The sequence below is a fragment of the Eptatretus burgeri genome, chromosome 4 (assembly GCF_056783735.1).
Source record: "Eptatretus burgeri isolate ZD-2024b chromosome 4, Ebu_testis_v1, whole genome shotgun sequence".
In the NCBI taxonomy this organism is placed as follows: domain Eukaryota; kingdom Metazoa; phylum Chordata; class Myxini; order Myxiniformes; family Myxinidae; genus Eptatretus; species Eptatretus burgeri.
Window position 1 is genome coordinate 137,492,056 of NC_140964.1, and position 14,188 is coordinate 137,506,243.

At 43.6% G+C, this 14,188-nt stretch overlaps 1 protein-coding gene and 1 pseudogene across 1 annotated transcript in view; one reads left to right on the forward strand and one right to left on the reverse strand.

Annotated features, from left to right (window-relative positions):
* The window catches only part of LOC147029206 (uncharacterized), a 56,690-nt gene that overhangs the window by 39,994 nt on the left and 2,508 nt on the right, over positions 1-14,188 (forward strand). The window contains exons 5-6 of the mRNA XM_085876443.1: positions 38-6,159; positions 6,771-6,867. Coding sequence (XP_085732569.1) covers positions 38-1,317 — 1,280 coding nt within the window. The 3' untranslated portion in view covers positions 1,318-6,159; positions 6,771-6,867. The remainder of the gene's footprint in view (positions 1-37; positions 6,160-6,770; positions 6,868-14,188) is intronic.
* On the reverse strand, positions 5,298-6,931 carry LOC147029207 (uncharacterized; annotated as a pseudogene).

Sequence of the window (14,188 nt, forward strand, 5' to 3'; positions counted from 1 at the left end):
AAAAAAACGTAAAATAACTTGTTCCTTGTCTTTGTAGAACAATCAAGAAGTCCATTTGGGCAGATACGATCCAGGAGCAGTGTCACAGTGAAGAAGATATCGACTTTGAAGAAACAATCCCAAGAACAAGACTCACGACCTCCAAAATACAAGTGTACGTCTGGTGAAAACAGCACAAAGATCAATATTAAATTATTCAAACCCAAAAAGGTTATTGAAAGGCAAATGCATGGTAAGTGTAAGAGATTCAGTGAACATTTTACTTCACCGAGTAATGTCAAAATACACATGAGGACCCACAGAGGAGAACGTCCACACAAATGCTCTGTCTGTGACAAACGTTTCTCTCGAAAAGACAGATTGAATGTGCATATGAGGATCCATACAGGAGAGCGTTTTTACAAATGTTCCACATGTGAAAAAGGTTTCTCTCGAAAAGAAACTTTGAATATGCATATGATGATCCACACAGGAGAGCATCCTTACAAATGCTCCACGTGTGATCAAGGTTTCTCTCGAAAATTCGATTTAGATTTGCATATGATTATCCACACAGGAGAGCGACCTTATAAATGTTCCACATGTGATAAAGGTTTCTCTCGAAAAGGCACTTTGAGTTTGCACATGTTGATCCACACAGGAGAGCGACCTTATAAATGTTCCACATGTGATAAATGTTTCTTTCGAAAATTTACTTTGAATCAGCATCTGAGGATCCACACAGGAGAGCGACCTTACAAATGTTCCACATGTGATAAAGGTTTCTCAGAAAAAGGCAGTTTGAAGAAGCACATGAACAGCCACACAGGAGAGCGACCTTACAAATGTTCCACATGTGATAAAGGTTACTCAGACAAAGGTAGTTTGAAGAAGCACATGAACAGCCATACAGGAGAATGTCCTTACAAATGTTCCACATGTGATAAAGGTTTCTCTCAAAAAGGCCATTTCAATGTGCATATGATGATCCACACAGGAGAGCGACCTTACAAATGTTCCACATGTGAGAAAGGTTTCTGTCGAAAAGACCAATTCAATTTGCATATGAGGATCCACACAGGAGAGCGTCCTTACAAATGCTCCACATGTGATAAAGGTTTCCTTAAAAAATGCAATTTGAGTCTGCATATGAGGACCCACACAGGAGAGCGTCCTTACAAATGTTCCACATGTGATAAAAGTTTCTCTCGAAAAGGCATTTTGAATAAACACATTAGGAGCCATACAGGAGAGCGTCCTTACAAATGTTCCACATGTGATAAAGGTTTCTCTCAAAAAGGCATTTTGAATAAACACATGAAGAGCCATACAGGATAGCGTCCTTACACATGTTCCACATGTGATAAAGGTTTCTCCTGAAAAAGCGATTTGAATTACCACATGAGGTTCCACGCAGGAGAGCGTGCAAAAAATCCATAAAAAAGACCAGATAACACAGCAACGAGAAAATGAAGCATCCCACAAACACCTCAGAATAAAAGAAGACCCCTAGTATAACACAAAAAATGAGTAAAATTATCAGCAAAGAAGACTCGCTCAGAACAAGACTAATTTTGAAGTCATCTCTCTCTCCAATGGACAATCACCTTCACTCTTTCATTCCTCTTTTTTTCTCAACTTTGGAATAAACTCCCACACTCTCTTCAATCCCACTCTTCCCTTAGACTCGGCCAATTTCTGAGATATGTGACTGCATTGGGCATTTTTGAGGAAAAGCTGGTAAACTAGTTTTTCTGAAGCATTTGACTATGCTGAAAAGGAATATGGAATCAGCAAAGCCGAGAAGCGAACGTAGAATTATTCTTACATTCGCTTCTGACTTTACCTATAACTTGTTGACAAATGTATACGCAATTTCCGGTGACTTCGGCCTGGATTCGGAATCAGCGGATGATCATTTAATCATGATTAAAAATTATTTTTTGATTATGCGGGCGATTTCTTTATTAAAATCAGTGGAGGAAATATACACCATGTCTGATATTATTTGGATCTTTCATGTCTCAGACGATGCCTTTATTAGGCCATGGGCCAGATATGGTCTACGTGCACCCCCCCCCCCCCACAACCCTTCGACCCCATATTTTTCTGAAGCCTTAGGGTCCCCTGAGCATTAATTCAACTGGTAATAGTGAATAAACTGGGACTCGCTATCCATTTTCCAACCATATCTGACGGTACCCTCAAAATGTCAACTTTCCCTCAGTTTCGCACATAAAAAAAATCCCCTGACTGATGAGATCTCTGCAGTTGCCCAATACGCATTAATATTAACAAATTATATATCAAATGAAAGATTCTCACATGCAGATTTTCAAAATAGATTCTTCTGTCAAATTTAATCGCATTATGTTTGTCCCAAGAAGTGATGGAGAGGAGTACCTCGCTTTTCCTTTTGACAACTCAGATTCAACTCAGATATCTGAAATAATAACGTATATTCATGCTCATTTTACCCGACACAAACAAATAAATATTTCTATGATATCACAAATTTTACTACCTTTCTATTGATACCAAAATTGTCCCACACCAACTAAAGATGTACCAGGTATTACGTCTTAAACATCAGTACATCACTGTTGCAACACCCAACATGTAGTCACCAGTACGACGCAAGACTGAGAAAATATTCCTTACTTCACATAAAGAATATAAATTGCAAGTTTATTTTAGAAAAACAATTGAAGCTTATTATGTCATGTCCACAAAATGTCATTGTGCATGGATTACGCATAATATTCATTATCCCTGTCGTCATCACTCTCCAATGCCTGCTCTATATCACCAAATGCATCCATATCTGAATCCTCATCAGAGTCAGTGTCGTCAGGTGTGATTTCAGCAATGTCACCCAGTTGCCGTGGGAAGACATCTCCTTCATACCATAAAGGATCAAGGTTACCACCCTTTTCCTCCCAACCATGTCCCTGACTGGCCTTCGGAATCTGTGGTTGTGGAATATGCGCGGTCTTCCAAATCCGTACTTGGTGGTTTACTCTCCGAATGTGCTGGGCTTCACACACATCCCTCGTGTGTGTGCAGCACACATCCCAGCACAAAAGAGGTAAGGGCTTCGAAGACTGGCTGCGTGAATAGAAGGACCTGTTGGATTTCATGTACTGGAATATACTTCTGGCATTTGGCAGTACCTGCCTTCATCAAAAACTTTGGGCATGCCATTTTGTGAAAATGTGCCACCAGCAGGACCAACACATCAGTATCTCGTGCTGATACAACAACACTCTCGGCATTGGTGTGCACACAATGTAGGACAAGTCTGGTATCAGCCTCCTCATGGTTGGCCGCCAACTGTTGAATGTCCAACTCATGGTTTGATATTTGTACTTCATCCTCTCTCTGGAAACCACCAGCAACTTCTTAGGTTTTGTTTGTTGGGGCATTTGAAATCAGGTGATTTGAGAGGAAGCATGCTAGATCTGCCTTATTCTCAGGCATGGCGAGAAAGTCAGTCCATTTGGGGGGAACTGGAACTGAGCCATCTTCTATTATTCTTCTGATGAGACGGGCATGCTTCGAGCGTTTCATCCTTGTGTCAGCCTTGATTGAAGTGTCTCTATACCTATCAAATGTGACATCAATCCTGTCAAAACATCGGCCCACATGCATAACCAATTTGACAAATGCATCTGCCAGTTCCCCAAAGTTGATGATGCCAGCAGGTTTACCCAATGAGATGACCAGGGCTTGCCCGTCGATCACAAGGCATGATGTTCCATCAATTGTAACCTCTGCTGGACATGTTCCACCCTGTGTCATCACCTCAAGGAGGACGGATTTGTTCCCAGTCCGCAGACTGCCATTCGTGTATGCAATGGAAACTGGCACAGGCATCAGCTCATGATTTAATATTGTGTGAAGGTTAACGCTCATCCCAGCCTGGTGGGCAGTAATCACGCGCTAATGTATACTTCTATCTGCCTTCATAATGGTATCTTTTCCCCTGTCTTTCTTGGCTTCATAAAGGGATGAAAAAGTGAGAGCATTGGCCTTGTGCAATGGATCTCTCAGCTTTCTTGTTGAATGACCATCTTCAGAGATGATTAATCTTTCTTTGACAAAAGTCATCAGTTGTACTTGGCCCATCTCCTCAGCATTCAGAAGAGATTGCTGAATGTCGATGGTTGCCAAATTCTTTGGAGCAATATTCTGGAGAACATCATAACCCGCTTCTGGTGAGAACACTTTGAATCTCTGCAGAACTGACATGATATTCTCTTCATCCTCACTGTCTCGCTTCATTCTGCCTTTAGTAGTTTCATTGTGAATCATTTGATCATCACTCCCTACATGAAACAGTGCCCTAGTTTTGTTTGCGATGCAGGCACGAAGGTTGTACGATAGAGCCCATCTGTTCAATGCTGATGTAGTTTTAGTTATTCCCACAATGCCACCACCTTTTTTTCCTGTTCCAGTGAGCCACTCCTGGCTGTGGTCAGAGCTCACTTGGTTGAGTCTTTGGTCAGATCCTTTGACAACAAAGTGACCTTTGACGAATTCATCTTTCACTTCATCTGGAAGTTTTTCCATTTCTGCCAAGTAAACACAGCCCCACCTGGCATAATTGGTGTGATCATATAGATGAAGGTATGGGAGCATTTGCCGAAAGGTAACGATGTGAAGCTCCCAAAGTCCATCCCGTTGAGCCCTGATAAAACGGAGGAGTATACACACCATGTCCATGTACTGCCACCAAAATTGGAAGTTCGGGTCTCTATCTTGGCCAAATACAGTCATGTGAGTATGAAATTTGGCAGAGGCAAGTATTATACTAATGCAGATACTAATGCAGATAATACTACTAATGCAGAATCCACTATACTAATGCAGAGTAATATTGTGGGTCGTTTGACCTCACTGCATTCTCAATATCATCCTCCAGCTCTTGGTCATGTTCCTGCAGATATGGCATCAACTGGGGTATCAGTAATTTCCATAATGCTTGTACTGTTAGCTTGTAAGCACGAACACCTTTTGCATAAGATTTACCAGCCAACACTTTCTCCGTAGAATTCGGCCCCATGAATCCACTCTCTATCCAGACCTCCGCCAAACCAGAATCCTGTGTGTGCTGACCCAGGATTTTCAAAAAGTTCATAGAAACATGCAATCCTCCTAATCTCGGAATCAAAACATCCTTGTATTGAGGATTTGCCCATTTCAGTTCCATCAATGCAGGAAAGAGCGCCTGGTCCACCTTCAGTACTGCATGCTGTTGTTGTGAAGACGCTGTTATATGTAAAATTATTTGCACAACTGTATTTAATGTACTGTATTTATGTCATATGCAGGGGCTTGTAAATTGGCAGGTATCTGACTATGCTTTGCTCTGGATTAATCTGGCTGTGTTTTTGATTAAATGATGTCCAGGTGGGTCTTGGTTGCTCATGTTGACGTTTAAGCATGAATGCCATATCAGTGGCTGCAGCTGTTATGGTGCTGTTATCATCCTTTGAGTTATCAAACCATTCTGTTTGCACTTCAGGAAAATGTGGTTCAGTTGTGCCTTCAGAAATGTTCACAGTAATGATTGTTTCCATTGCTTGTGGAACAATCAACGTTGTTCGTTTCGAAGGTTTAATATTCTTTAACAGGTTATCGTGTGTTGGCCCTCTTTGCCAAGCAGCGATTTGTGTGACATGGAAAGTGTTCTTGCCATCTAAAGTTGCATCATTGATGTCATTATTGTCAGCTGAGAAGTGAATGAACCGTCTGGGAACCAAGTTCGGTGATACTACAGCTCCATTCACATGGTCCATGTGCTGCAAGGTATTCTCAGCCAATGCTGTGTCAATCCGGAGTATATCTTTGTAGCTGATAGTGTGACCAGTATTATGCAACATTGCTACCAGTTTTTTAGACCGAGTTGCTTGGTGCAATGTTGACCCAAGTCCAACATGTTTCGGAGTCATTTTCTTTCCCCCACTAACACTATAGACGAGGTCCTATGCAATACTAAGCACCCTTGTTCTTTTGTGTGCGTCCTCCTCTTCATCTTCCACCTCATCATTATGTTCATCAGGATCAAATTCCAAGAGTGACTGTCCACCTAACAAGAGACTGATAAACATATACACACTTTGGTGGAACACAATCTATTGCTGCCTCTTCGCTTACATCTACTCCATTGTATGAAGGGTGAGACAGTATATGTAATCGTAGTTTTAGTGCAACATGAACCATGGAGAGAAAGTCATCTTCTGGGGGTTTGAAGGCAGGAATAGTTGTCAACTCCTCATCCAAATCCTGATCATAACATCAGAGAATGGGATATTGTGGAATTTTACAGGCAGAAGTATTGTTTGTTTACCACATGCAGAGTTGTCATGCAGTAAAATAAATTCATAGACATCATTGACAAGAGTTGACAACTTTTCTTTGAATGTTGATTGGACGGCTCATGAAGGATCTTGGAATTTCGATGCCTGCTTCATCTGCCAATTTTTTGTAGTGCAGCCAAACTTGTTCTAGCTCCAAAACATGACCTTCATCCGTTGAGTGCCTCAATTCCTGCCCAAGCCAGACCATGGCTAAATCAAAAGACATTTTCAACTTTAGCTTTGGCGCTGGCTCTCATAAACGTCTTCAGGCAATTTGGATGGTGGCATCCTTCTGCTGCCATAATATCATTGACATCTGCCACACGAATATTGACATTTTCTACATATTTCGCAGCTGACATAATTTGGTTACTCATGTTCTTGGTCATAACAGTGCATGTCTTTTGCTTCATGCTGGTGCCCTGACAGAACATGCAGAGTTGCCAGTCCATTGGCTTTGTTTGGCTTCGCAAGCCTGCAGATGTACAGTGTGGGGCATGAGATGCATGACCATCTGAGTGTGTAGGTAAGGTCTTACCATACTGTTTCTTTAATTGCTGATTTTTTTTCCTTGCTTGTATACACAGCATAACATGACTTATGCCATCCCGGTACTGGTGCTGAGGTAGCTTTGAAGGCTGGAGTTAGTCTGTCTGTTGCATCTTTGTACTTGGCATCCCTTAACTTCTTCCTTGCTGCAGTGGCATCCCTCATGGAGTTGAGGCCTTGTGAGGTTGCATCGAATAATGCATCATGTTTGGATTCTTGACAAATGATGCACAGCTCAATAGAGACTGGCGTTGATCACTTTAGGCTAACGACTGGGTCCATGACTTCTTTGCTCTGAAAATAAATATGGAACATAAATTATTATTAATAAAGAAAATATAGGCCTACCTATAGGTATTAATAACTTATAAAATAATAGGTTAGGTAAGGTTGTCATGCTCTGGCTGTCATGCTCTGAATTCGCCTTCATTGCATCCATCAAGAATTGTGTTAAATCGCATCTCTGACCTAAAACTTTTAAAAACCACAGTTTGCCATGGATGCTCGCTTTCCATCAACCATTCTTTTTTTCCAACTTCAGTGCCAACTCACCCCCCTCACCCCTCACTCTCACTCTCAAAGCAACCATCCCACTCTTCTCCCTCCAAGCCTCCCTCTCACCTCTTTCAAAAATTCCCCCCTCACCTTTCTCCCACCTTTCATCCCCCTCACTCTTCCTTCTCTAAGTTGCCCCCCTCTCATCCACCAACCTGCCTCCCTCCACTGCCCTCTCACCTCCATCTCTTCACTCCCACCTTCTCAAATCCTCAACTGCCATCTTCATTGTCTCTTGTCCCCCCTCTCTCACAGCACCACAGAGCCTTTTCTCCTCCTCATTCGGCCCCCTCCCCTCGCTATTCTGCAATACCCCACACTCCTTCAGCAACCCTCCTTACCTCCCCCCCTCGTCCCTCGTCCGACCCTCCCCCCCCCCCTCCCCCTCCTGCACCAAAAGCCTCCTCCCCTACCTCTTCATTAAAAGTGTGGACCTCAAATATCCGGGGCCTTCGCTCAAACCTTTCAGATCTTTCCATGCAGGTTGCCACTGACAAACCAGACATTATCTGCCTAACAGAAACTTTCCTCTCCCAAGACGTGTCTGACTCCCAAGTATCTCTCCCTGGTTACTCCCTCTTACGGTATGACAGACCTGAGCCTCGTCCTGGTGGAGGTGTTGCTCTCTTCATCAAAGACTCTATTCCTCACTCTCCCTGCACTGCTCTCACTCCCCCACACCCCCAGGAATACCTCTGGCTTCGGCTTCCCCTCCACTCCCACCTCATGTTTATATGTGTACTGTACCGTCCACCGAACAGTGATGACTCCATCTACACCTCACTCTCCGAAAACATGGACCATCTTCTATCTTCTCATCCAAACTCTCTCTTCCTCTTATGTGGCGACTTCAATTGTCATCACGCCAGTTGGCTAGGTGTGGGTACCTCTCTCACCTGCCATGGGACATCAGCAAAAGCTTTCTGTGACTCATTGGGACTGACTCAATCGGTCAACTTCCCGACCCGGATCTCAACCAATGGTACTCCATCTCTTCTGGATCTGATTTTGACAAATTTCCCTGACAATATCTGCTGCTCTTCCTTCGCTCCAATTGGTTCTTCTGACCACGTCCTTATTAAAGTGGACATCTCTCTGGCTGTTATCAGAGAACCACCTCACCGCCGTCGAGTCTGGCATTTCACTCAAGCCGACTGGCAGGGTCTCCGAGCAGCCATCAAACTTACAGACTGGTCTCCTATCACTACTTTCTCAAACATCAACTCATCCTGGGAATTCTTTCAAAGAAACTTGCTCTCCCTCATGCACAGATTTATCCCCTCTCGTGTTCAGTTGTCTTACCCTTCCTCCCGCCCTTGGTTTACTGAAGCTTGTGGCGAGGCAGTTGTCCTGAAACAACTTGCCTTTGCCTCATGGAAAGCAAACCCAACTGAGGGCAATCTCAGTTCTTTCCACAAAGCTCGGAACAAGTGTGTATCTACCCTCAGGAGAGCCAGAAAACAACATCTTTCTCATCTCAAGTCTGAACTGTCAAACCTCTCTCCCTCCTCAAAATCCTGGTGGCGTTTAATCAAATCTGTTTCTGGTGTATGTTCCCCCTCCATCCCCTCCCTTACCTCAAATGGCCGCACTGCTGATTCCACACGTGATAAAGCTGAATGTCTAAACTCGGTGTTTGCAGCTAAATCTTGTGTCCCAAACCCATCACTATCTCTACCCACTTTACCCAGTCGCACCCAACTGTCCCTGGACTCTGTATCCTTTTCTCCTGACAAGGTGGAGAGCTTGCTTTCAAACCTCGAGTCAGATTCTGCAACCGGTCCAGACGGCATCAGCCCACGTGTCCTCAAAGCCTGCTCTTCTGCTCTTGCTCACCCTCTCTCTGTTCTATTCACCCTCTCATTTTCCCAAGGTCATCTGCCATCTGCTTGGAAATCTGCTAACATCACTGCCCTGCATAAAAAAGGTGCAAAAACAGATCCCTGTAACTACAGACCAATCAGCCTTCTCCCAATCATCAGCAAGGTTATGGAATCCATCATCGCTTCAGACATGAAATCCTTCCTCTTCTCCAATGGCTTGATTTCCAATCATCAATTTGGTTTCAGACCAGGTCACTCTACCCTGGATATGCTGCTACTGCTCTCCCATCAATGGATGGAGGTCCTCAATGCCAGACAGGAAATCCGAGCCGTATCCCTGGACATATCACGTGCTTTTGACACAGTCTGGCACCCTGCCCTACTCACCAAACTCTCTTCCCATGGTATTCAAGGCCATCTCCACTCATGGCTCGCAGACTTCCTCTCCTGTCGCAGTCAACGTGTGGCCCTAAATGGAGTTCTTTCATCCCCTCTTCCTGTGCAGGCTGGAGTTCCTCAAGGTAGCGTTCTGGGCCCTGTTCTTTTCTGGTTTTCATCAATGATCTCTCGGACTCTCTGGAAAATCCTCTATTTCTCTTTGCCGATGACTCCACCCTCTGCCGTACCATCTGTCATCCCTCAGACCGGCAAGCAGCAGCTTCTTCGCTCACTGCAGATCTGGATAAAATCACAAACTGGTCCAACACGTGGAACATGTCTTTCAATCCACACAAATCTCACACTCTCACTATGTCTCTTCGAAAGGACCGTTTAGAAAACCCCCCATCCACTTTCTCAACAATCCTCTGGAAGAAGTCTTTTCTTTCAAGCTTCTGGGTCTCACTATCTGCCATGACCTTTCCTGGGAAAGTCACATTTCCAACCTTGCCTCAAAAGCCAGTCGCCGACTGGGAATCCTCCGTCGTGCAAAGTCCTTCCTCGGCCCTCTTGAGCTCCTGACTACTTACAAAGCTTTTGTCCGTAGCCTGATGGAGTACTGCTCTCCCCTCTGGGCTGGTGCTCCTGCCTCCCACCTTTCTCGGCTTCACGCTGTCGAAACCAGGGCTTTTAAGATCATTGGCATCTCCTGCAATGAAGCTGAGTCTTTGGGCCTCTCACTCAATCACCGCAGGTTGGTCGGTGGTCTTTCTGTCTTCTACCGACTCCTCTCCAGCCTTGCCCCCCCTGCTCTCTCTGCGATTTGTCCCAACCACATTTCCACAGGGCGCTCAAGGTCCGCCACCAACCCCGTCTGGTAAAACTGCCAAAATCACGAATCACTGCTCATCTTCACTCTTTCATTCCTCTTTTTTCCCGCCTTTGGAATAAACTTCCTCACTCTATTCTTTCCCATTCTTCCCTCCAGGCTTTCAAAACAGCTGTTCACCACCACCTCTTATCTTCCCCCATCCAAATCCTCGATCTTTTCTACCCCCGATAATCCACCCAAGCCCACTTCCTTCAATTCTCCTGCTTTCCTTCCTGAAAGTCCCTGTAATGTCCATCTTCTCTTCGCCATGTTCCCCGTCCCATCCCCATCCCTCTCCCTTCCACAGTTCACCTAATGTGTCTGTTCCCCACTGTTTTGTCCCTTCCACTCCCGCCCCTCTTGTCTCATGCCTCCTTGCTGTGAGTTGTGTGTTAGCTCTCATACGAGCCTCGACCAAGGTATACAAAAAAAAAAAAGAAAAAAAAAAAAAAAAAAAAAAAAGTTAATATTTCTTTACGCCTCAGTTGAGGACATTTCACTCATATCGAGGCGGTTGGTTTGGGAATGGTGGAGGAAGACCCGAAAATCGGGAGAACCACCGACCTGCGGCAAGTAAACCGACAAACTTTCTGACACTGGATCGAGCGGGACTCAAACCCAGGCGGTCAGAGACCTGTGATCCGTAAGCCAGTGCTTCAGACCATTTGCCCACTGCGGCCCCTCTAAAATAATACATGTTATGCCAGACTAGCAATATTTAACCTAATTGTGTAACATACGTTTTATCATTATTTGTCCCTGATCTTGACCGAAGAGTGTTAAAATAGTGATTTCAGCATTACACAATTGTTAATCTGTTGTGTTCAGTGCATTCATACCTATCAAAAACATGGTCTTAGACACAAAGATCATGACTTTATCACCCCTCGTTCATAAGTTATGGGCGTTTGAAATTTTGCTTGGCAGCCATTTTGTTTTTTGATAATTTTGATGCTAAAAATTCAAAATTCAGCTTCGTAAACAAAATATTCATTTTTAGCATACCCAAATCCTTTGGAAAAGGTTGTTTACCAGCTTTTCCTCAATAATGCCTTCAGAACTTTATGCAGTCACATATCTCAGAAATTGGCCGAATCCACCTCGAGATCTTCAAAACAGTTGGTCACTAACACCTCTTATCTTCACTGATCCAAAACCATGATCATTTCTATCCCATTAATCCACCCCAAACCCACCTCCTTCAAATTCCCTGCTTTCCTTCCCGAAAGATTCCTGTCATGTAAGGACCTGAAAGTCCCTCAGGTGTCCACCTTGTTTACCTCATTTTCCTCGCTCCATTCCTCTCCCTTCCACAGATCTCCTCATGTCTGTTTAACCTCCGCCATCGAAGATCGGAGGTTACTGTTTTCACCCCTTTCTGTTTGTTTGTTTGTTTGTGAACAGTATTACGGAAAAACTCCTTGACGGATTTCGACGAAACTTGGTGGGGGGATTTGGTATGGTCCAAGGATCATGCCATTAGATTTTTGACTTGGTCCAAAATCCAATATGGCCGCTATGGCGGCCATTTTGAAAAAAATATTTGAATTTTTTTTTGCATTTCTACATGTTTTAAGTGATTTCCAACCCCTCCCCCACCCCCAAAAAAAAAAATTGTAAGAGAAAAAAAAATTGCAACTTTTTTTTAAACAAAATTTCGATAATATTTTTGCATTTCTACATGTTATAAGTGATTTCCAACAAAAAACATGCCAAAATTATAATTGCGGCTGATTTTGGAACTTCAGGTGGATATACCCACGTCAAATCAATTTCTGTCTCAAGGAATCTAGTTATGACGAATGAATTAAGTATGTAAAAGTTCAAAGTAAAAGGGAAAGTTGCAAACTATAACTCTGTGAGTACTTTTGACGTCAAATTGAATGAATACGATATCAGGTTCACTTGAGTGACCTAGCAGTATTGGCGGCAGAGGTTTTGCACTCTGCCGAGTGCTCCCCCCCTCGAGTTCCCACTGTTTTGTCCTTCCCTCTCTCGCCCCTCTTGTCTCCTGCCCCCCTTGTGTGTTGTATGTTCTCTCTCATATGAGCCTCGACAATGTATACAAAAAATACAATAAAACATTCCACATCAGTTGTCGCTCTGATGATGAAAATTTCGTCTTAATCCGACAAGTAATTGCAGAGAAAAACATTAAAGTTCTGTGCGGACAAACAAACAAACAAGCAGTCATAGACTGGTACTTACAAAATCGTCAACTTGACCTCTGACCTTGTCTAATAAAAGCTTTCTCTTGAGAAGGTAGCGATGCAAACCAGAAGTTTCTACGTTGATTCTGTACCAAACCATCAACTTCTTCTGTTCTCGAGTTACCGTGGATTAACGTAACGTAAAGGTCACACTCGACGCCCCCCCTCCCCCCCAACTCGAAAGGACGCCGGGGCGATCGCGATGATGTCAGTGCTCACACGCAAAACCTTTACGTGACTCAACGACGAGTCTGCTCGAGCGCGCTGCACCACGTGACGAGCCGTGATGCGGCGGGTGAAATATTTTTTATACAATCTTAAAACGTCTCCAAAATATCCGATTTTTACCAGAATTTCGACAACCGAGTTTTAAGCGTCCCAATCCATCGTAAAAACCGAAGACAAAATTAAAATCGAAGTTAAAACAAACTCGTAACATCGACCGAAGCAGAAATACTCCATTTCTCCACAGGAATTTACGGAAATATTTAATATTATTTTATAACACTGAAATTTTTAAAACCGCCGTAACTCGATGAATTGACACACAAATTCCGCCGAACTTACCTCGATCTTCCAAACTCACGCTCCGTCAACAATACCTGTGGTAACTTTTCTCGAGTTATCATGTTTTGGATGTTTGACCTCACTGTGACCTTGACCTTAGACCGATTTTAACCAAAATCTCATCAGCACTAGCCATCACCCTCCTGAATCACGTGGTGTAATTTGACATTGGGAGCTTCTTCCGTTCTCGAGTTATCATGTTTTGGATGTTTGACCTCACTGTGACCTTGACCTTTGAGCAAAATCTCATCAGCGCAAGCCATCACCCTCCTGAATCACATTGTGTAATTTGACATTGGTAGCTCCTTCCATTCTCGAGTTATCATGTTTTGGATGTTTGACCTCACAGTGACCTTGACCTTTGAGCAAAATCTCATCAGCGCAAGCCATCACCCTCCTGAATCAAGTTGTGTAATTTGACATTGGTAGCTCCTTCCATTCTCGAGTTATCGTGTTTTGGATGTTTGACCTCACTGTGACCTTGACCTTTGATCGATTTTGACCAAAGGATAATCAGCGCTAGCCATCACCCTCCTGAATCACATGGTGTAATTTCACACTGGTAGCTTCTTCCGTTCTCGAGTTATCGTGCCTACAAACAAACACAAACGCACAAACAGAGGACGGAAGTCATCAATATACTTACGAAATCTTTCGATTTCGTAAGTAACAAACGGACCCCAATACAATTCCCTCTCCTTCATTGAGGGGCGCAAGAATAGCACTGGGTTAAGCATATACAGCACCTCCGCCAGGCTGAATCGTTACCTCTTCCACTGAAGGTGAAGGAGGTTATATTTTCACCCCTCTCTGATGTTTGTTTGTTTGTTTGTCTTTGTTACTTGCAAAATGGAAGATTTTTCAAGTATATTGGCCACTCGACTGTCTGACTGA